The 23,496-nt window shown below is 36.3% G+C and overlaps 1 protein-coding gene across 1 annotated transcript in view; it reads left to right on the forward strand.

The window, feature by feature from the left end:
- pigg (phosphatidylinositol glycan anchor biosynthesis class G (EMM blood group)) overlaps positions 1 to 23,496 on the forward strand; it is a 137,168-nt gene that overhangs the window by 18,413 nt on the left and 95,259 nt on the right. Inside the window, exons 3-4 of the mRNA XM_088911559.1 lie at positions 9,263 to 9,472; positions 10,619 to 10,807. Coding sequence (XP_088767685.1) covers positions 9,263 to 9,472; positions 10,619 to 10,807 — 399 coding nt within the window. The remainder of the gene's footprint in view (positions 1 to 9,262; positions 9,473 to 10,618; positions 10,808 to 23,496) is intronic.

Here is a 23,496-nt window from a genome sequence, read left to right on the forward strand (position 1 = left end):
ATTATCCCATTATAATAATTCTTTAACCCCTATATTTGTAACAAAATATTCTTCAAAGAATTAGTAAACCTGGGGAAACCCATGTAATATATCAGGAGATTACAAAATACTGTGTTGCCAACATTGACAATGTGCCTAATTCAATTGATAGTGCTTTTGAAGAAAATCAGATTTCATCCCACTTTTTATATGACAAGAGGTGAAGACATATTGTTCTTGCAGTTAGAATATGTAAATTTGTTAAGAAGTTGTGATAAAGAAACACAAGTTTTTTTTTGGCTTTAGATGGAAGTAATGTCTAGGGAACTAGAATAAGCTCCTTGTGGCCTTGAAAGTTCTCTCTCATAATGGGAATTATTCTTCAACCATGAAACCACTCAGGGAATAGATTCATACAAGCATCTGGAAGGAGCAAATTAATGTCAGACAAGCACATGGGAGAGCGTCTACATTGATAGATGCCATCTTATTTCTTACATACTACTGTGTTACTAGGCTTCAGTCTATACATTATAGGATGTTCTCAGTTTCCTTTCGGGATCTTAAAGTCTGTAACTTTCTGAACCCTCAGAAAAACATTCTTACAATGCTTTGTAATGGCTCACATCAGGTGTGCTAGCTGGCCAGTCCAGCCACTTTGTTATATACTGTGCATGATCACCTCTTGTCCCATCTATAATGTTGGGATGGTATAATTTCTCAGTTGAATGAAGGGACTTTTTATCCTATCTGTGTTAAGTAACGTTAACTGATGCTAAAATAATTGCTACTTAGACACATATTAGTCAGACTTTACACAACCTGCAGTATAACAGATATATAAAAAATAAATAATTAAACACTCCCAATGGTCAGGGAATACCAATCAAGGTCCCACCACTTCTTTATTTTTCCATGAACTATTTGGGGGTAGAGACATCGTTAGGAAATCTCTAGACAACTAGTATATTTACCAAACAAACTGACAGCACACAAATTAATACTTAGAAATGGTATGAGGTCTAGAGCCCAACACTTTACATCCAACTTTCCCCACTGAAATCCTTTAATTGAATATTGACATCTTAATACATTTAGATCTTTATGTGGGGAAAGTCAAAACTACTCCTTCACAGGTGTTTTCTAATCTGATGCTAAAAAGTAGACCTTCAGGGTCCTATCCGAAATGTATAATCAAGAATGACAAAGTATGTCTATTGGATTTAAAAATGAAACTTGGATAGTTCCATAAACATGAAAGTCTGAATGTGAGTCATTAAGTCTCAGATTCAGAAATACCAAAATACCCAAGAAGTTTGGGTTCTGGGTTTTTAAAGGACAAATCCAAGTACTGAAGATGGGTTGCTAACATTGGAGCCAACTTTTCAAAATTATTTGGGTCTGCTCCCATTTTAAAATGTGTTGACATTAACCAAGCATATTTCTGACCCCCGTGTGGTTGCGAAGCTGTAAGTTTCTCCTGTCTTTGTACTCCCACCTCTGCATCTCTGCTTCTCTCCCTCTCTTTTATCTCTTTAATACATTGTTGGTCACAAGAGCTCAGCTGGTCATATCTAGAAAATTCAAGCCTCATAAGTTGTGGAAGTTTAATCCTCAAAGGTTGTAGAATCTCCTGGTCTCAAGTCAATTTAGATTACTAACTAATGACATGAACCTGGAAGCTGTGCTTATACAAGGACATTTTTGTTCTGTCCAGTAATGCTAATGACACCACTGGGGGAAAATCCCTTTTTAAAGATGGTCATTATTCAATTGAGGAATTTTTAAATCTACATCTTCCACTACAACACATTCCACAGAAGCCTTGCCTCCTCCTGTAGCTAGTTTATAGTTTTATGCATCTACCTGTGTTTTCTCTGTATGTTACCGTTTTTCCCTCTGGTAAAGTGTGTTGTGCATATGAAAGTCATCAGACCCTGCACTTTTAAGTGTGCTTACATTTGTCACAATATTTTTTTTTTATATTTAAGTATTACTTCCCAATTGAAGTACTAAAAATAATCAAGAAATTAATGATGAAATTTAATGAAATTAAAGTTTAAAATTGTTTCCTTATTTTAACCATAATATCTTAATTCCACATTTTAGCTATATATCATATAGGACCATAATAGGAGACTACAAGTTTTGAGAAAAGATTTCATATACTGTAAGGCACATGCTGTGCAGTCCATATCTATTTTTTTTCTTTTTTACATGGTAATGATACAGACCTAAACCACAGCATTTTGTTCTGGAATCAAAGAAGGGAGCGCAAACTGCTGAGCAGGATATACAGTACACTACAGTCCCAGGTGTCGCCTTGCAAGTGGATTTGTCATCCATGAGCTTGTGCCAGCAGTAAGCTCTTATTTTTTGCTTTTCAGCAAGGATGCTGTCAACATAACCTGCTGGCAGACTGAAGCTTTGGCTAGCCTCTGTGCTGAGATCGATCAACAAGGAGTTGCTGTCATAGGCTGTTCGATTCTGTTTGGACACAGTATTGATTTTTTTTCTCTCATTTTTAGCTCTCATTTAACTTAATCCTTCACTGTAGAAATAACAGCCAAGCACAGTTGAATTATATGCTTTTCTACAGCCTGTTTACCTTTTGGCGGTGTTGTGGGCTATACTTATTATATGCTTTTTCCTGGAATTGGTGAACAGTAATCTTTGCATTTACTTGTTTTGATTCATTATTACCTTTTGTTTGCACTTGTTATTTTTTTTCTGGGTCTTAATAAATTAAGTGGGTTTGAGTTAAGCTGGGTATAAATGTTTCACTATGACCTTGGTGAACCTGCAGTTTTCTGAGAAACATTTAATTAATTACATGTCTTTTAGAACTTTGAAACTCATCTTCTCTTTTTCTTGTGACTTTAAAGATGAAAAGCTATGATGAATAATAGTTATAATGGTGGCGCTCTTTTGTTAAATTGTGCGTTTTTCATTAAACTGCTTTATCATCATTGGAGATTTTGAAATGATCAAAATGTCGTCCCCGAATCAAAATTAATCAAAATTAAGTCCCCGAGACTTAATTTGTAATAAACTGGCTAACAAGTGGAGATCGCTTGAGCTCTATCCAGAGCTGCCTCTTTGCTTTATAATCTATAGGATTCTTGACACTGGACATTTTTAAAAAGTAGTTTGAAAGCTGCTATTGTCCATGTGATTGTTAATCTAATTGAGATCATTAAATAGTAACAATACAATTATATTTGCCCACTGTTCTTTTGAAAATGTTTTTTCTTGTATGAAATCATTTTACACACAACAACATGAACAGTTTGCTTTTTTCAGTTTGGCTTTTTTTACAGTGAGGAAGTGTTGCCAAATGGCAATGATAATGAGTGATGTGGCATCTGGATTTTGGAGAGGTGTTTCAGTGCAGCATCCTGGCAGTGTGACGCAGCAGTGTTCACAATGACTGGCTGCCAAGCGGAATTGGTGGGTTTCACAGTGCCAGTTCATGTCCAGATTGATTAAGTTATAAGTCAATAGACATCGATCTAGATTGTTTTTCCTTTGAGTTTTGGGGAATTTTGGGATTGAAATGATAATCCATTTCATTTCCTTTGAGCTAGTCTTCTATTGTATTATCATTTCATTTCTGCAATTTTATTGTTCATCCAGCAGTGTGGAAATTTGTCTTTGGCATCACCATACAAAATGTCAAAAAGAAATAACACTCACCATAAAAAAATTGATGTTAAAATGCATACAGTAGTCCCAGCCATTCAACAATACATATACACTGAACAACCTTCACAGGTTGATCAATAAGGGAGAGAGGTTGAAAGCTTATTATTGTTACAAGTAGACAGTATTTTGGTTTTATCAACATTAATATGAAGCATGCTTGACTGATCTCATCCACCCAATTTACTTATTTTTGTTCAAACTAGTCCTCCACGCCTTCTCTATCATCCTCAGTAAACAATCCTACTAGGGCCAAATCACATATATACTTTTATAGATTTACAGAAGGTCCCTGTATTTTCATTTCAATTGAATAGATTGGAAATAGCAGGGGCTATTGATGACTCAGATGAATCACAGCCTTGGGGAACACCAGTATTTAAAACAATTTAATTTGAAAATGATGGAGCTAAAAGTTAATAGAACTTCTTATGTTACACTGGGCAATATAGTTGTAGCTAGGTTAATGATATTTATGCTTTTAGGTAGTCATTGAGATGATATCTTCATCATCTACAATATTGTCTCTCTTGACAATACTCAGTCAGTGTGTACTGCAAACTTCTTGCAACAATAGGTGGCCGAGAAAGCACAGAGCTCAAGTATTGTATTGTTTAGCACTAGCAGTGTCTTGAAAACATGTCTCAATTATTCTTTACACAGTTAAAAGGTCAAGTTTTTCCCTTCTGTTGCCAGTGATGATCTTTAGAAGCTCTTTGAATGCCTCTTCTGACTCGATTGTATCAGTTCCTTTGTTGTGTGGGATAGGACGTTTTGGAATCAACTAATCAATTGCTTTCTTTTGAAGTTTTGAACGTCCCCACGGTTGCAGCAGCTCAGAAGATGCAGTACAAAGCAGACCCGAGAGGGTTTCTTTTACCTCCAGCCTCTGACTTCAAAGGCTTCATGGTTAAAAACCAGAGCAGGTTTTTCTAAGAATCTGTGTGAATTTCTTCAGGCTTTTTTTTTTTAAAAAACATACAAAACTTAAATCAAATAGATCCATATTCTCTCCTCTCAGATAAATTGGCAGTGTACAGAAACCTTTGCACTGTATCTTTTGCAAAAATGCAATGCACTATATTTTAGTATTCTTGAATACAGGATGACAACTCAGCTTGAAAAGCTCTGTAATATGATTCTGAGAAAGGGTCCTGTTTGATTAAACTCTTACCTTGATGAGAAGATTAATGATAATGGATTGGAGAGCGAATTCTGTCCAATATAGAACATGTACAGTACGAATGACCATATGTTTTATTGATGATAAGTTTTCAATGTGAATACATCATACATGCATAAAAACACAAAGAGAGGTGAAAAAATAAACAAAAAGACAAAAATGAAAGATGTACCACCGTGCCTCTTTACCTCCAGGCTGGGCTTACCCTGTTTAGCGGGGTCCGGCCTGGGGACAAAAAGAACCGTTAGCACAGCGTTGACCAGATTGGACTGACCCGATTTAACGGGTGCGTAAGGCCAAAAATAAAATAAAATAAAAACGTGTGAAAAAATAGCAGCTTGCCCCAGTGGTACTGCATAGCGGGTCATGCGAAAAGAAGGAAAATAAAAGAAAAAGAAAACCTTTTTCACCTCTGGGACTGTCGGTGTAAACTTCCCCTTCCCCTTGTGTCTTTATAGAACTTGCCCAGCTGTGACTATAAAGGCGAGGCGTCGCCCTTCTACCAGGGCTCTGCTTCTCCACTGGGCACGGCCCCACGGAATGCCATACTTAGCATAAATAAAAAGAAACATTAGATAATAGATATTTTCTAATAATTTGTTATTGGAGGGGATAAATGGGTATACAATGCAAATTATTATTTATACATTAATGTTTTATATAAAAATGACAGGATATCTAATTTCATAATACTGGCATGGTACAGTGTCATTGGGTGGCAATGTCAGTGTCAGGCAACCCATCAGAATGTGTCGTAACAGTTCAAGGTCTAAGTGGTTTTAAATATATGTTGACCACATTGGCTCCTGGGAAGGTTATTTCATCAACCAGCTGTAGCCCAACTTAATCTTTTACCCAGTTCTGCGCATAAGAACTGGTAAGCTGGATTCAAGAAACTGTTATTGGCAAACTAACTTCTCTGTGTGAAAGGTGACAATCTAATAGAAAACTACATCTTGTAAACAACATTGCTGCAAGTGCTACGGTTTTTCACGCCTAGAAAAATGTGCATTCGTACAAAATGGTCTCAAAAGGACCTTTGCTGAGGAGAGGAAATAAGAAGAATGAAGCAAACCTTTCTGAGAACCCAGGTGCCCAGAGAGACCAGTTTGAGCTAATGTGCATCTTACTGTTCTTGAATAAAATGTTACCTGAAGAAAAGAAACCATCATTGGCAGCAAAGTTTAAAGCTTTTGTCTTAAACATCAACAAGTGTATTATATATTTATTTTTATATTTTAATATGATGTCCGTGTTTTAAAATGCCATTGTTTTCAGCATAATAAATACAAAGGTATAGTACAGTATATACAGAATATAGAGTTTCTAGTGGTTAGTGTTTGGCGGAAGCAAGCAATAATGTTATTTTAAGCTACTCCAATGTAGCTTTGGTCATGTGTTTTGAGTTATTCTCTTGCTGAAAGTTTGATTTTCATCCCAGTTATTAGTTATTAGCAGTCTGAAGCAGGCCATCCTCTTAAAATTGCCTTACTTTGCTTCATCCATTTTCCCCACAGTCCTGACAAGCTTCTCAGTCCCTGCTAAGGAGTAACAACCCCATAAAACAATGCTGCTACAGTACCAAAACTCTTGACAGTATGGATGGTTTTGACTGGATGATGTGCTGTGTTCTTTGAACTAAACGTTACATTGTGTATTTACATCAAAATGTTGCAATTTTCTCTAATCTAACCACAAAACAAATGTTTACATGTTTATATGTAATTAAATGCTTTGTTGCACACTCCAAGTTTTTATTTTAATAATGGCTACCTTCTAGTCGCTCTGCCATATAGACCAGCATTGACACGTGCACTTTTTTTCTCATCTCAGTCATTGAAGCTTTTTCAAAGTCACTGTAGGCCTCACAGTGGCATCTCTAACAGGTTTCCTTCTCGCTTGGCTGCTCAGTTTTGAAGAAAAGTATTTTCTAGGCAGTGTCTGACTAGTAGATAGACCTTCCACTTCTTAATGGTCATGGTAATGGTCTTTGAAACTTTTTAAATGCTTCTGTTGGTCTGTGCCTTTCTATACCTTTATCCAGTAGTTTATTTAGTCGTTTTGAAAGCTCCTTAGGCTTTCTGTTTGAATCTTTGCTTGAAATTCAATACCTACTGTAACTGAGTGACCCTTGAGAGATGGATGTACAGTATATGAACCAATATGTTTGCACACAGACAGAGGCCATTCAATTAATTATGTCCTATTTAGAGTAAATTTGTGTATCCAGATATAAGTTTGCCATTTTTGTCTTTCAAACTAATTATTTCCTTCATTCTTTTGGATTTTTGTTTTGAATATTTGGAATAGGTTGTCTATGTATCAGTATGTCTTTTACTTCAAATTGTCATGACTGCAAACTTTAAAGCAACAATGTGAATACTGCAACAATGTGAATACTGCTAGGTCTGAATACTTTTGCAAAGCACTTGATTCAGTACATGGAGACATAAGTAGAAAATTCTTCTCTAACCGAATTGAAACACTATCAGCCCTCTAAGCTTTCCTTTTTGTATCATATTTAATCTCTTAAATACAAGTCAAAACATATCTTATATATGCTTAATATTTGCACTTTTAAAAGTAGGCACTCTAGCATCCTCTTTAGCATTTTTATTATATTTCACTCTCTCTGAATTATAAAAACCTCAGGCTGTAAGTGGATTTTTTGTGAGCACTAAATAGTGATATGAATAATGTGAATCTTGCCAAGACACAAATACCTGCCTAAATTAAAACCGACAGAAAATTATTTTAGGAAACAGTGTTAAGGAGTCACGTTTTGACAAACTTTGTTAAAGGGACTTGAAACCTATATTTTGGGATTAGTCATTTTTATGAAAGTGACCCCTTGTCTTCTAATAAATCCAAACACATCAAATATGGGTTAGTTAGTTTTAAGCCTTTTTGCTCCTTTCATTCCAGCCCCTCTGAGTGATGCATTTTGGTACTGACGTATGTGTGAGACATTAACTTATTTTGTTGTGTGGTGTTTCATCTCAGCTTTTCTTCTCAGACAATTATATCAGCAAGAGACAGAATTGCTTCAGTTAAGGCTTCTACAGGCTTCTGCTTTTAGATTTCTGGCCTTGAACATATTTTAGTAAGCCAAAAGAGTAACACATGAATTCTACAACTTCTAATTAAGATAATTTTGTTTCTTTCTGGCTATTAAGTCTGGTTTTCTGCAGTGTGTCTTGAGCTTGAATTTTCTGAGAAGACTTTTGTTAAGGTAGTAAGCCCTGACTCACACTGAAAAGCTTGTGGGCTCTTTTGGCATTTCTCAGAGAATAGAAGCCCACTATCACAATGTACTTAACACAAATTTGACATTTGCATTATTTTTGCTTCAGGTTATAAAAAGCTACATAAGGCATATAATTAATAAACATTGCAGAATGGCATGCACAGCATCTATAAAGTTAATGAAGAGCACTGCAGCTTGCTGTGTTTTGATATTCATTTAGATTTATTTTATAAAAAGTATTGTTAGTTAACATATTAGTGTTAAACCCTTTGCAGCTATGAACCAACATCCCATCTGCTAAAAAGTGACACAGGAATTGAGTGGAGTCAGATCTATTTAGCCCAGTCGCACAATTTTAGCAATTTGACATTCTCTGCTTGTACAAAGCACAGGGATTTTTTTCAGGGGTGTCTTGCCCTCTTCATGAGCAGTTGGTTTTTTTTTTTTCTGTAGTATTTGATGCTTGCATTTACCTAGTATGTCCCCTTTTTCAGAATATGTAATTCTCAGATGTTTGCATGTCAAGTTTTGAAATTAAATTTGTTTTTATTAGCCATTATTTATGGAATAACTAAAAATCAAAGGCCTACATTTATTCAATTTGCCAGTCTCTTCCATTTAATATGCATTCCATATTCCAGGGAAAGTAAGGGCTTTAAATTTCAACCAAACCCAAATTGTAAAGTTTCAGTTGCATCAAAGAATGTCTTCTCAGAAAACAGTAATCTGTATAGTTGTAGTTTATGAAATGTTTTTTGCTTCCTTCTGGTGTTCTTAGAGCACACATGTCAAACTGTTTATACATTTTTGGAAGGAATTCTCCTTTTTCTTCAGCCAGCTGAATATACAGGGCTTGTAAGAACCTAACTGGGCTTAAGAGTGTTTAAAGTTATATCACATTTTCCCAAACAGGGATGGTAAATTTACTATTAGGGTTTCCACTGTGAAGACCATGGAAACAACCAGCATGTTGCTGCTACCAGACAGTCATGACGATCCCTTTTATCCAATAAAAACATAATAGCCAGCCTATCTTGCTAGTGTAAAATATTTCCTAAGCAATACACTTAAGACAAATTCAATGAAAATGAAACCTTTGGAATTTCATTTTTTTTTTCCGTACCTGAGTTTTTTAACACATTGTTTTCCAGGCACTGACAACTGGCAGTATACCGGGCTTTATTGATGTAGTCATGAATCTCAACTCTCCGGCTCTTCAAGAGGATAACCTCATCTGGCAGGCCAAAACAGCAGGGAAGAAGGTGGTATTCTACGGAGATGATACTTGGATTCGACTTTTCCCAAAGCACTTCATGGAATATGATGGAACAACTTCATTCTTTGTGTCTGATTACACAGAGGTAAGATATGTGTTTGTGAATGTAAAGATTATAAAACATCTAGAATTCAGAGTGAGGAAGATATAGTGTTAGGATTTTCACCTATATCTATGGCAATCTGTCATAAACAATGGTATATACATCTGTACATTTTCTAACTACTTCATCCAGTTTAGGGACTGTTGGGGTGCTGGAGCCTGTCCCAGCAAGCAAAGGGCAAAATATGAGGTACTTTCTGGGCAGGAAACCAGTACTTCTCATTGCAAACAAGAGTCATTAACAGACATCTACACACTCATACCTTTTTTTTTCAATTTTTCCATAAACCAATTAACCTACTAGTATTTCTTTGGACTAATGGAAGAAACCGGACCTCCCAAAGGAAAACCATGTGAACAAGAGCAGAGCATATGAATGCCACGCAGATAGCACCCCAGGAATTGAACCCAGGGCCCTAGTGTTGTGAGGCAGCAAATGGTACATACAGTACAATACAATACTTATGAAATGCCATTTGTAAAGCTCCTTAAAAGTGATATGGAAATGTACTTTAATTTTCAATTAAAGTGATAGGTCTGTGATTCAAACTTTCTTATGTTAGTAAACTGGTTTTATGTTGTGAATAGATTACAAAGACTTAAGTCAAAAATGAAATGGCTTACAGTAAATACAGAGCTTTATTGGAATGCTAACAATGCTAACTAAACAAAGTTTCTACCAATATGATTAAGATTAAATGTCTCTAGTAATACCTGACCAGACCAGAGTCAGTAGTCATAAGCAGAATCGTAAGTAAACATAAAAGAGCTATACCTTGATCCGAACCAAGACCTAAAAGGCTCCTACAGATTTGCACATATGATTGTAACTGATCAAAAAGAGCCCAATCTAGAACATTTGCCAAATATGCAATGGCAAATGTCTCTTCATACACAGGATCCATCTTATGTTGTTTATTCTCTGCGCAGTTCATTTGATGTGCTGCCATGTACAAATTGTATTGTATGTGGGAGCTAAATTAATTTCTTCTGGATTAAACAAACTGATGTAGCAATCACACTTCATGGGCAAAATAAACTGAATTTAGCAACGAAAGATACAGAAATAATCAATTAAAATATGTTTTCTTTGTGACAAAACGGTGTATTTCTCTGCTTATTTTTTCAGGTGGATAACAATGTAACGAGACACCTGGACAGTACTCTGAAGAGAGATGACTGGGACGTGTTGATCCTGCACTATCTCGGTCTAGACCACATTGGTCACCTGAGTGGGCCTCACAGCTCCCTGATTGGGCCAAAACTCCTTGAAATGGATGACGTCTTGAAGAAAATCCACACAGCCCTCATCTCCAAGGTAAAGCTAGATTTATCACAGACCTGTGTCAGTTGAAAGGTTTCTTCATTGTAAGGGAAATGGTGTCGCTATCCTGTGTTTTACAACACAAACATTTCTCCATATGCCGCACTTTGGGTTCCCATTTAAATTATGTGGGACCTCCTAAATACGTGTGGATTTTCAAACCTAAATCCTAATACGTCCACTCTCTTTCACAGCTGTTACACTTTAGATACTATTGGTTTCTCAAGTCTGAGGAAATACAGTGGCTTATGTATCTTCGGTTTGTTAAGCTTTTCAGCTCTGAAGATACAATATGTGACCATATTTTCTTACCCCATATGAGTGCATTGGACAGTGCAGTGGCATTAGACTTTTATTTGATTGCCTTATTGTTAAGCTTTACCTGTGCAGATTTTACTGTTAGGTGACAACAGAGTGATCAGCTTATGGCTTTTTCTTGATTTCTATTTACCAAGATAAAAAAACGAAACTTAAGGACTGGAAAAAAAAACATGTTAGGCATGGACTTTTAAAGAGTGAGATTAAAAATGAAAATGAAGTGCCTAATGAGCTAAGACTTTGATAGTAATGACATTCATTCTGCAAATTAGGTTTCTCCCTACTTGACTAGGCTTTTATATGTGTGGAAAGTAAGCATGAAGGTGTAAGGGAAGACAATGTACAATTCAAATTTTTCCTATGAATTCTGTCACAGAGTTTAAATGTCATTGATAGCAAAATTTACATGCTTTTTTCAAATGCTGTAACAGGCTATGAAAAACAAATTCAGGAAATCTAATATGGCCTTGCTATATATACCAATGTAACAATTATTTTTACACGGTTGTTTATTTTAGTGTCTACATAAACATTTACTGTTAATTAGAATTCTTACACAATTTTGATATTGTTTCATTAGAAAATAATGTCCACAGTTGTAGTTTGAGGGTTTCGATATAATATATTTTAGTTATATTTCACTAGCTTCCTAAATACATGTCATGCCAGTGACAATAAATAAATTAATATTTTCTCAACAACCAGGTCGAATTTCCCAATCATAGAAAAACAATTTATTTTAAGACATAGATTGCAATTGTATATGATGTATGTTTGTGCACGTGATCCTGTTCTTTTACATATTTAATAGTGGGGTGTCTCTGCAGTCGGTGGTTATGTTTAAAATTCCTTGTAAGTTTTGAAGTTTCTCTCTCTCTAATATTTTTTTCTAACAAATGTTATTAAATTATTATACGTAGTCTTGATTTTCTATACTAATGGATATTGAATTGGTGTTAAAAATAACTTTTTAATTGGTATTGAAATTGGGTCCTGGCCCAATAACTCATCACTGATCAGTCAGCAGGTCACTTGGTGAAAGTAATTTTGCAACATTGGAGACCAAAAAGACAACAAACCTTTAAATAATTAATTACAGCATGCAAAAGTGTTTATATAAGCTTTAGGTCTTTTTAGACCACAACAGTTATTGTATAAAATAATAAGTAATAAAAAATAACTGTTTTATTACTGTCAGCAATGCAACTCTTAACGTCTTCCATCTGTCCTTGTCACTTTTAGGATGTAGACTTTGTCTGAGATTATGGCTGCATGTGCTTCTTGAGTGGACTATCCTTATGAGCTGGTCCAGGTGGTTGACCTTGAGGCTGTTCTGCAATTAGGTCTTGATGCACTTCATTAAACTGAATCCACTTTCACAGTCTGCGCTAGATGCTTGGGAAGTGGCACAGATGTCAATAAGTGGTGCCAGTTCAGTCAATTCTTCACTCTTTAGTATCCAGGTCACCATGTCAGCAAATGTCCATATTGCTCTCAGGTTCTTTTTGTCCTTAACTGCAAATTTGAACTTTTTGAACTGTTTGCATATGTGTTCAATTGCTGACCACTTGGAATCTGTACCTTAGTCTCCTTATTTTTTTAGTCCAAAAATCATATTCTTAAATCTGATGCTTCTATGTTAAAAACAGTTCATGTTTTTGGGGAAATCCAGTGTCTTGGTGCTCACAGAGTGAACAAACTAAACAGTAGCTGTTGTATTAACCTCTTTTTCACTCGTTTCTCACTGCTGTTTCACTCAGTTGCTCCAGTGAACATCTTCCCCAGGATATTGACAGCACCTTGTTAATGAGTCCTGTATGATTACATACACGATTGTCTAAGTAACAGGGATAAGCACAGTGCTAAGACTGGAAATGTTTTCCACCACCTGTGTCGAATTCATTAACATGGCAACTCATAAGACTGATTATGTGATAACTGGCAAGTGCTGTGATGTAATATTATTTTTCCTTCCAACTTAGTTTTCTTTTAATTCTGGTCGGGAATCCACCTGCACTGCTGTTATCTATAGTTACATGAAGCTGTTACTTCCTAAATTGTTCTGTGGCCTAGAATGTTTTGTGCATCAGACTTTCAAGGTTACTGCTCATAGCTTAAAGGACACGCAGTTCAATACCCTGTAGAAATTTGATCATCTGGCTCTCTAAGCACAGTTGAATCTTGTTCCAAGTACCTCACAGCCATTCAGACCTCTAGTCATTTTCAGTGAGCTTGATAAAATGGTGCTAGACAGCAAGTTAATTATGTTACATGAATGTGTCCAGGATACCAAACTTAGGCCCTGAGAGAAAGCAATTGTCAAATAGCATATGGGCCCCTCCAGCTCCTGTAATTTAATTAAAATTGTTTATTTTGTACAATCTTATTCAGACACCTTACAAGACATTTGGTGGACTGAAACAGGGGCATTTATCATTGGAGAAGTCAGAGAAAACCACAAATTATTGACTGAACTCTGTAGTAATAACTTTAAGAACATTGCCCTACTTAACTGTGATTAAGATGTATCACTGCACAAAAAAGGCAACCCCGAATCTGCAGTAGGTTCTTCATCTTATTATGTTGAAAACAGTAATAAGAAAGATAAATAAGGGACGTAACCGGAAAGAAATGCCAAACCAGGATTAGAACCTCTTTGTACTGAAGCATTGCTAAATGAAGAGTGAGAAGAATCTGTTTATGTAAAAGAAGACACATGCTTTAACATTCTGCAGAGATTTGTTTTTAATTTACTGCCAGAATTTGTTTTACTTTGTTATGGACTTGATAAAGGAGGGGCACCACATGCACAATGCTGTGCAAATTAGTTAGGGAACCTCTTTGTGTGTCATATTTTGCTTGTGTTCTTATTTTTAATTTCCTATGGAAATTACTTATGAGATCTGGTAAATTAATCCCATTCATTCAAAATTTAAAATACAGCCTTGCATTTCTTGGAAGTGAGTTTTACGATCATTATTGTTTTGCTAATCCTAATCATTTTAGTACTACTGATTCAGATTTATGATTTCATCTGTATTTTTGAGATGACTGACAGCAAATGTTCTCAAATCTCTCATTTAGTTTTACCCATCCATCCATTTTCTAACCAATTCATGGTCGCAGAGGTGCCAGAGCCTTTCCCGGCAATCAACGGGCGCAAGCCAGTTGAACTGGAGACCAGTCCATCTCAGTGCACACACACAGACACACACACTCTCACATTAGGGCCAGTTTTCCCAGTTAACCTACCAGCATGTCTTTGGACTGTGGGAGGAAACTGGAGTAAAATATTAATTAAGTAGGAGGAAACCCACAAGAGCATGGAGAGAACACACAAACTTCCCACGGAAAGCATCCCAGGTCCAGAATTGAACCCAAGGCCCCAGCACTGCGAAGCAGCAATTCTAACCACTGTGCATCAATGCCACCAATGCAGTTCTTTCCCCTTGCTATTTTAAAGGAATTGCCAATGTAGCACATCAAAGGCATAACTAAAATTATTACTTTGTCTGTTCGAAAAAGGTTTCCAGAAGTTTCATGGTGGCCTGCAAGTGAATTGGTTTGATATGCATAAGCAATCAAAACTATGCAAGTATATATATAGAAGGAGTCACAGCATAGTTCAATGTGGTTTTGAATAGGTTTTTTAAGAAATGGCCTCTGGAGAGCAACACAGAGAGGGACCATTGTTCTCTCGTTCCTCTGTTCTAAAGCACAGGCCATTTCTCTGTGACTTTATGCTTATAAATAGCACAATCTTTCTGTGTTACCATAAATGTTGCATTAGTAAAAGGACATACTTGACATACCCTATCAGAATATAAAAGGACATACATAGCACTAACATATATTCAAACAATAACACAGAATTTGAATTCTGATGTCCATTGCTCAGAAATTCCACACTTCGGAGGATCCTTTGTCAGCTAAATAAAGATTTCTCACTGTGTCAAAATCACATCAGAAGACCTAAACATGAAAAGATCAAACTCTACACAAGCAGTGAAATTTATAGCAAGTGGAATGTGGAAATCTGGAACAAGCTACATTGAATTGGGTTCTGTCAAAAACAGCAGAATAGGACCCTTTGCTTAGTGAATTAAAGCAACAAAATGAATTAGATGTGACCCCCCTGGTTTTTAACATTTCTTCTGTTCTTATGTACAAGCAGATTGTTTGAATTTGATATCATCAAAGTGGATTTAGATACCTGTGTCAGATAGATATTGGTAGGTATATATACTGTACAATGTATATATTCAGGGTCCTAAAGTATCCTCACAACACTGTAGGAAAGAAATTGTTTCTAAAAAACAGACTTATGTGAATGTGAATTTATAGTTTTTACTATTTCTCTTCACTGTACTAGATGCTTGTATGGTACTTAATTCTTAATTGTCATTGGAAACATAATTTAATCCCTTGATCAGGGACTGTAGCTAGTCCATTCAGATTTAGGTTCTTTGCCTTCACAATATTTTTTTTTCTCTTTAGGTACCTATAGATTCAGAGGAGAAAATAACCAAAAGAATATACAGTAAATATACAGTAAGAGCATTCCAGGCAGGTCAGATTTCCACAAAAAATGTCCCTCATTGTTTGGAAAATTCCAACAAATTTCTCTCTGACACTGCATATTTACAATCCTGTCAAGAGAAACAACAGCAGTCTGGAGCCCATAGCTTGTTAAGGTCACTTGGTTGATCTTCATATTTTAATTTACAGTGACTATCAAAAGTATTTTCCCTCCCATTCAGTAACCCTATACTGGATTTGCTTTGCACTTTCCTTTGTCTTCGTGATTTAGTTTTTACTGGGAGCCATGCTAATCAAGTGTGAAGTCCCAGAGATAGACGTATTTAACCTGAAATCATGTGAAACACCTTAATTGCACACAGGGGGACTCCAGTCAATTATACATGTGACTTGTAAAGGCAAATTTAGGGGCGGTGCGGTGGCTCTGTGGCTAAGGATCTGTGGCTGGAAGGTTGCTGGTTTGAATCCCACGGCCAGGAGAGGAATCCTACCCCATTGGTCCCCTGAGCAAGGCCCTTAACCCTAACTGCTCCAAGGGCGTCGTATAAATGGCTGACCCTGCGCTCTGACCCCAGCTTCTCTACAAAAAGATCTGCAGAATTTTGTCTACACTTTGACATTATAGATTGTTTTGTGTTGATATCAACCCCCCCCCCACCCCCACTCCCCCCCAAAAAAACCCAAACAAATACGGAATGATTCCATATTGTAACCATATTGTAGCCACTGTAGATCTGGATTGACACATTTTTATATTTTAAGAACAAGTAAAGGTTTAATTCATGCTGAAAAGAGAAGAAAAGAAACACCGTTTCGGCTGGGCAGCCTTCCCTTAGGTGTGAGGAAGCCTGAAGAAATCTCCACAGCCAAAACAGTGTGTTTCTTTTCTTCTCTTTTCAGCATGGAATAAATATTTATTTGTTCCTTTGCACCCTATGCATGCTTATGCAGCTACTTGCTTGAACTACTTTATATATTTAATACTTTTATATATATTTTTAGCAGCCCTTAGTTATAATTCCTGAAAAATAATCCACTCTGTATTCCAATTTCTGTTTTTAAAGAGGTGCATATGAGATCCCCTACAATATTTTGTAATTTGTTTGAATCATATGTACAGTATATGCCATTTTATTAAATTAAAAAGAAAACCATTTAGAGTTTCTAGTTTTCTTTATAGTTTTAATTTTAATACATACAAAAATTATTAGTTTTGTTGAATGATGTATTTAATATATTCAAGATGGCAGAATTGTACCTTCTGTCTACCATTTGAAAAAACAGGTGGTGAATCAGACCCTTCACACTTCATTCTGTCTTTGGGGAACATGTTTTGTCTAACAATATAAATCTCACCCACTGTTCAGATGCTTTCTGTTTGATTGTCACTCATTTAGTATGGCTGTAATTCTTTTACACTTTCCTATTCACAGTGAAACCTGGATTTGAAGAATATCTCTTAACTTTTAATAAAAAGCAAGTAGAGGTATTGAGTATACAGTATAGTAAAAAGTTTGATTATCAGTAATTAAAATGAGTGTTCGCTCCCTTTTCCTCCAACACACTCATTTTGAATGTTATTTTCAAATTCTGTACTGTATGTTCAAATTCATGTGGAAAGTTAATGAAACACTCATAAATATACAACCCCTAATGTAATCTCGGCACCTTTCAGGATCCTAAATTCATTGATTGCTCATTTTAACAATCTGATTTTTTGGGCTTTTCATATCGGAATTCTGCAAACCTTGTTAGATTCTGATTAATTTTTTTTTTCAGATTTTTGGAAATGACAAGCATGCTAAATCTAGGTAACGGCATTCACGTAAATTTGAATACCACAGAGCAAACCAGGGCTCTTAGTCTTAACTGCAAGGACAGGTATATTTGAAACTTTGTTTTTCTATGTGTTTTTTTAAGAGCTGCATTTTCAACATACAGATGCAGCCATTCAAAATGCGCGGGCGATACCGCATTATTTTGCGGTGCGCTTTACGCGGCCTACCGCGAGTTACCGTAAATTCTCCTATAATACCGCAATTAAAATAATAGTATCAGGAATTTCCGCAAGGTGGAGCAAATAAAGCTCAACTTCTCATGTTTGAGCTGTCGCCATCAAAGTCTTTAACGAAGATATTACTAATAGTATTAATAATGAATGACCTTGGACAAGCTGTAAACTCAAAGTATTGCCCTGGTCCACATTCTTTTTTTCATTGACCATCTTTGTAAAAGTAACACCACAGCATTTCGCAATCACGCATTTGTTTCCAATCATGCAAAGTACAGTAATTTTTGAGAATCGATTCACCATGCCTTTCACATGCTAATAAAAGAGATTGATTTAGGAACATAAACATATTACCGTATGCAAACTGTACTGTATACAGTATGTATATGTATATTTAATGTCTTAACTGTGCCCATTTAAGTATTGAATATTTATATGGAATTTTACCACTGAAGGGAAATCTTAGTACCTGAGCATAAAAAGAATAGGAGCATACTGTAACGCGTGTGAAGGTCATAAACAATATTAATTTTGGAACTTAAACATACAGTATATGGCTGGTCTCGTTACTTTAAAGACAACATACACACCAGTATTCCATTTCTCCCTAAACATTTTAAGCATCGAAGTCTTTAACTAACATGATACCAGAGTCAACAAGCATACTTTTAGAATTTGATTAAAAGGGAATATAATATGGAATCGCGTATCTAAAGAAATTAATAACGATATAATTATATTCATGTACCACAACACAAGAATAGTACACGCTGTACATTGTCTGTTGCGACGTAAATTGCAAAAATGCACTTGGAATCTGTCCAAGCCCTACTTTGTCAGGCATTTTCTTTTACTGCAACGGACATAAAAACTCCCTTGCTTTTAACAGAGCGTTTCATAATTTCTAACTACGAAAATTATTTAAACTGCGACACTTATCATTCAACCAGAGCTCGAAATATCACAAGGATCCTCTAGAGCACAGCAAAGACTGTATTAAAAGAATCGCGTATCTAAAGAAATTAATAAGATATAATTATATTCGTGTACTGCGACAGGGCTGTGTAGGGCTGTTTCACCTCTCTCTTCATGTGACTCTATTCAAAAGCCATTTAGCAAAGAGGGGATGAGAAGAGTGACAAACTAGTATACTTTAGATCTTTTTTTCTGAACCGGGGAAAATCTGATCATGTTTCTCTATAACAATAATAAAAAAACATTATTTTACATATCACCTTTAAAAGTGGCATCTCAAAGCAATACAGTAGATGGAAAAACAGTTAAAAGGACCAAAGTAAATACCAGACAAATGCAAATGTGTTTTTAATAAAATGCTTTTGTTCATTCAGCAGAGAGTGAGAGGGACATCCAGCAGAGAGAGACACACACACCGGTTTTCATTGACAAAAAGTAATTGTTTTTTTACATTCCTCTTGTCTAACAGGAATGTTTTGTTTGTGGACAGACTGTTAGACTAGAAGAAAAGAGCGCCTCCTTCTACGAAGCATTTCGTTGATCCGATCACAAATTCTTTTCCAGTCGCACGAAGTAAGGGTTGAGAATCTCCGATTCACCATGCTACTAATGGTTTCCCGGAGATTGCAAGGCAAGGCACTTTTGCCTCTGGACCCATCGAAATTTACAGACGTGGTCCACCCCCAGTAAATTTCAAAAGTCACAAGATTTCAAAACACGGTGGCGGCGTAGCGGTTGGCTCTTGCTTTCCCGTCCAATGAAAGGCAGGTTCCTTTTGCCGAAGTCGGGAGACATTAGAGGCTTGCCACACCCGGACTGTTAAACCAACGCATTAGCACGTCAAACCCCATTGAGGAGCCGGGCGCAATAATTGTTTTGTCCCTTGATTTACTGATCTGCATTAATTACAGAAATCAAGTTCCTGCTCTTTGCAGACGACCTGGTCCTGCTGTCGCCCACAGAACAGAGGCTGTGGCAGAACCTGGCACTGCTGGAGCAGCACTGTCAGACCTGGGCGCTGACAGTCAATCTGGACAAGACCAGAGTTATGGTTTTCCAGAAAAAAAGCCAGACCTCAGGGAAACAGGTACAAATTCACACTTAACGACAACACATTAACACCTAACAACGGGAGCAGGGCCGAATTAGGCCAGTACCCACTATTGTTAAACATACAGAAAAGAATATTAAAGTATTGGCTTTAGTATTAGCCATACAGAACATTAAAGTGCCCCTTTCCATTCACCGGGTGTCTGAGCCGCTGTGTCCTATCTTCTGACAGTCGCTGTTGTGAATGTCTGTAGAGTGTATCTTATTTTTAGTACTATATTTTTATATTATATTCCTTATTAATCAAACTCTAAGAGTATGTATCGGCTTGTCCCCCCCTCCCGCCCCTCTCTGTGTACAGTAGAGCCTCCTGTCCAGCCAGCACATGTCCACAGACATTCACAACAGCGACATATCATAAAACGTTCGCACATATAGTTAAATTATTAGTTGTTTTTCAGGAAGTTAAAAAAAACACTTGAATTACTTATCCAGTCTCTCAAAATAAAGTTATTTTTCAAGCAATGCAACAAACGTCGGGCAATGTGTTTTTTTTTTAATCCAACATTGACAGCCACATCTTAAATCTTGTCAGTCAGCTCTTTTTTCTCTATTTGAATTGTGGCGATTCAAACAACCTGGGATAACAAGTGGTCTTAAAGTCACCGAGCTCACAGAGCTTCAACAACAGATGGCAATTCCCTTAGTCCTTCCTTAGTCTTCCTGAAATTGTCAGATTATGAGTGAATAAAAGCATCTTATTAAAAACACGTTTGCGTTTGTTTGGGAGCTATATTATGTATTTTTCATAAGTAAGATATAATGATGTGTTCCCGCTTACACATCGCACGACTTTAAAAGCTAGAAAAACAGGTTTCGATTCACATTATCTGGCGAGCCTTGTTTTGTCAAAGGACAGCACAAAAAAAACAGACAATACACAGGGGGGGAGGGCAAGCGAGAGAGAGAGTTTTTTACCCTCTGTCAAAAAAACCCAAATCACCCGTGGCAGAGACTCTGGGGGGATCATTGTGTGGTACAGAGCAGAGCTCAGTCAATCCAAACAAGTACAGTAGTAAAGAGAGAAAAGTCAACAATTGATTTAAGGACGATCTGCAATGAAATACAATATTGTTGTTGTTGCTGTTATTGTTGTTTTTATCCTGTAAAGCGTTTTGAGAAGCCACCTTTAAAGGCGATATATAAAAGCGCTGATTCTTATGGAATGTGTTCCGCCGGGGAACAAGTATAACCTTGTTCATGCACAAACAGTGGCATGTTACATTATTAATTTGGGTGTCTCCTCTTGCCAGAAAGCTCTAAATTGCATTTTGAGTGCGGTTTTTGACTTTTTTTAAATTGCAACCCGTAAATAAAGCTGATACTGTTTAGACTTATATTAGGATTTAGACTTATATTAGGATTATATACTTTGTGAAAAGTGATAGTCTTTTAACCTTTTCTGTGAATTCGCTTGTTATCTAACAAATGCATACTTTTAGATTTTGATTAACAGGGAATATAATATGGAATTGCGTATCTAAACAAATTAATAACGATATAATTATATTCATGTACTGTCTGGCGGAATAAACTGAAGAGGTTAGTTAATGCGACACGGAATTACTTTCCACCCCCTCTACATTCTCAGAGTAGAACAGACTAACCTTCTAATGAAAGACAGTCCACCCCCCACGGACAGGAAAAGTGCCCACAGGCACTTAAACTTAACATGGTCAGTAACAGTAAACAGTAACATGGTCAGAAGGAGCACGTACAAACGTTTCCGAAATAACCACACGTAAGACTCTGATGCTTAAAATGTTTAGGAAGAAAGTGGAATACTGGTGTGTATTTTTTCTTTGAACTACCAATACCAGCCATATACAGTCTGTAACGTAGGGATTTCTATATGTCTTTATTTAGTGGTTACATTAGTGACAAAGGCTAAACTTTTAGCTTCAGTAACGCGTACATATCTCCCCTTTTTATAAAACGACATGGTTGAAAACTGTTCCAGAGCCACTGTTGTTTCATCAGTGAAAAGTACATCATGAAATATCTCTCCCTGTTCAATCCACTGGAAAAAAGAAAAGGAGCATAAAGCGTCTGATGGTCATAAACGATATTCATTTAGGAACAGCATCAGAGATATGTTTTTAACTGCACTGCATCGGAGAGAATACCATAGTGTGTTTTTTTTTTTACTCCCTGGCGGAAACTGGCTTCCATAAGAATCAGTATGGCTCAGAGATTAAATAAAACTTCACTCGCACCAAACAAATGTATATTTCTAAATATCACAACATGATCGAATTTAAGTCATTTTAATAACAATGAATAGTCACCTAGGCGTTACAATATAAACATTTATATTGATCGCGTTTTGATTTAAATCGCAAAAGCTGGTAGAAGTATATGTGTTTTTAGATTCACAATCAGACAAATGCAACATAAATTGATATCTTTGTCTTCTAAGTATCTTAATAAACTTTCAGCATAGCTTTCTCCCCGTTTAGATTTATTTTTCTTGGGATCTTGGGATCAAACGTGGAAAGATTAGATTGTAATCGTTTTTATTTTTTAAATACATTTTAGAAAAGTGTAATCTATACTAAAAAGCTGTACACCACCTGCTATAAAGATACATATTGTAATACTTTCGGGTTCGGATAGGACAGACACAAGAACTCAGACTTGCGTAGTTAAAGCAAGTTAAAGCCTTGATTTTATATATCACCTTTAAAAGTGTCATCTCAAAGCAAAGTAAATACCCAGCACTGATTGTACCCATCTGTCATGCTAATAAAGCACCTTGAATTGAATTGAGAGAGAGAGAGATTTAAACTGCGACACTGATCACACGGATCTCAAGAGCACAGCAAAGACTGTATTAAAAGTATACTAGTGACAAACTAGTATACTTTAGATCTTTTTTTCTGAACCGGGGAAAATCTGATCATGTTTCTCTATAACAATAATAAAAAACATTATTTTACATATCACCTTTATGTGATATCACCTTAAGGACACATACAAGGGTTAATTGCACAATAGACCACGCAAAGAAATTTAAAATAGTCTTCTTTAGGTGTGAGGGCAGGAGTGGATCGCAGAAGGCATAATCAGCAAATTAGGAAAACAAAGGACAGGACAGGCGAGACGTTTATCCAGAGAGCGAGTGATCAGAAAAAGGAACAGCTGTTACGCCCAGGTTTTACGCTCTCTCTGCTGAATGAATAAAAGCATTTTATTAAAAACGCGTTTGCGTTTGTCTGGGTATTTACTTTGTAATCTGTGGTTTACATCTACTGTATTGCTTTGAGATGCCACTTTTAAAGGTGATATGTAAAATAAAGTTTTTTATTATTGTTATAGAGAAACATGATCAGATTTTCCCTGGTTCAGAAAAAAGACGATTAAAATCTGTAATCTTTCCACTTGTATGTCATCGGAAAATACAAGAAGTTTCTGCTTTGTGTAAGGATGGTATCAAAAAGTAATCTAAGTGGTGAGAAAGCTGTGCTCCTCAAAGCGCTTTACAGGATAAAAACAATAACAACAATAGTGTTAGGCTGGGCAAACGATTTTTTTATAGAAATACAAAATGAGATATAATGATGTGTTCCGGCTTAGACATTAACGAGTACAACCCCCCTCTCTGCGGGAGTGCTGGAATTAAACCGGTTTCACAGGTATTTTCAAAGTAGAAGGGGGCGAGATTTCCAGCGAAAGACACCTCCCCCCTCCAAAACCAAGGAAGTACAGTACTTACTAGTTAAGAAAGCTG

The sequence above is a fragment of the Atractosteus spatula genome, chromosome 1, assembly GCF_055471065.1.
Source record: "Atractosteus spatula isolate fAtrSpa1 chromosome 1, fAtrSpa1.hap1, whole genome shotgun sequence".
Taxonomy (NCBI): domain Eukaryota; kingdom Metazoa; phylum Chordata; class Actinopteri; order Semionotiformes; family Lepisosteidae; genus Atractosteus; species Atractosteus spatula.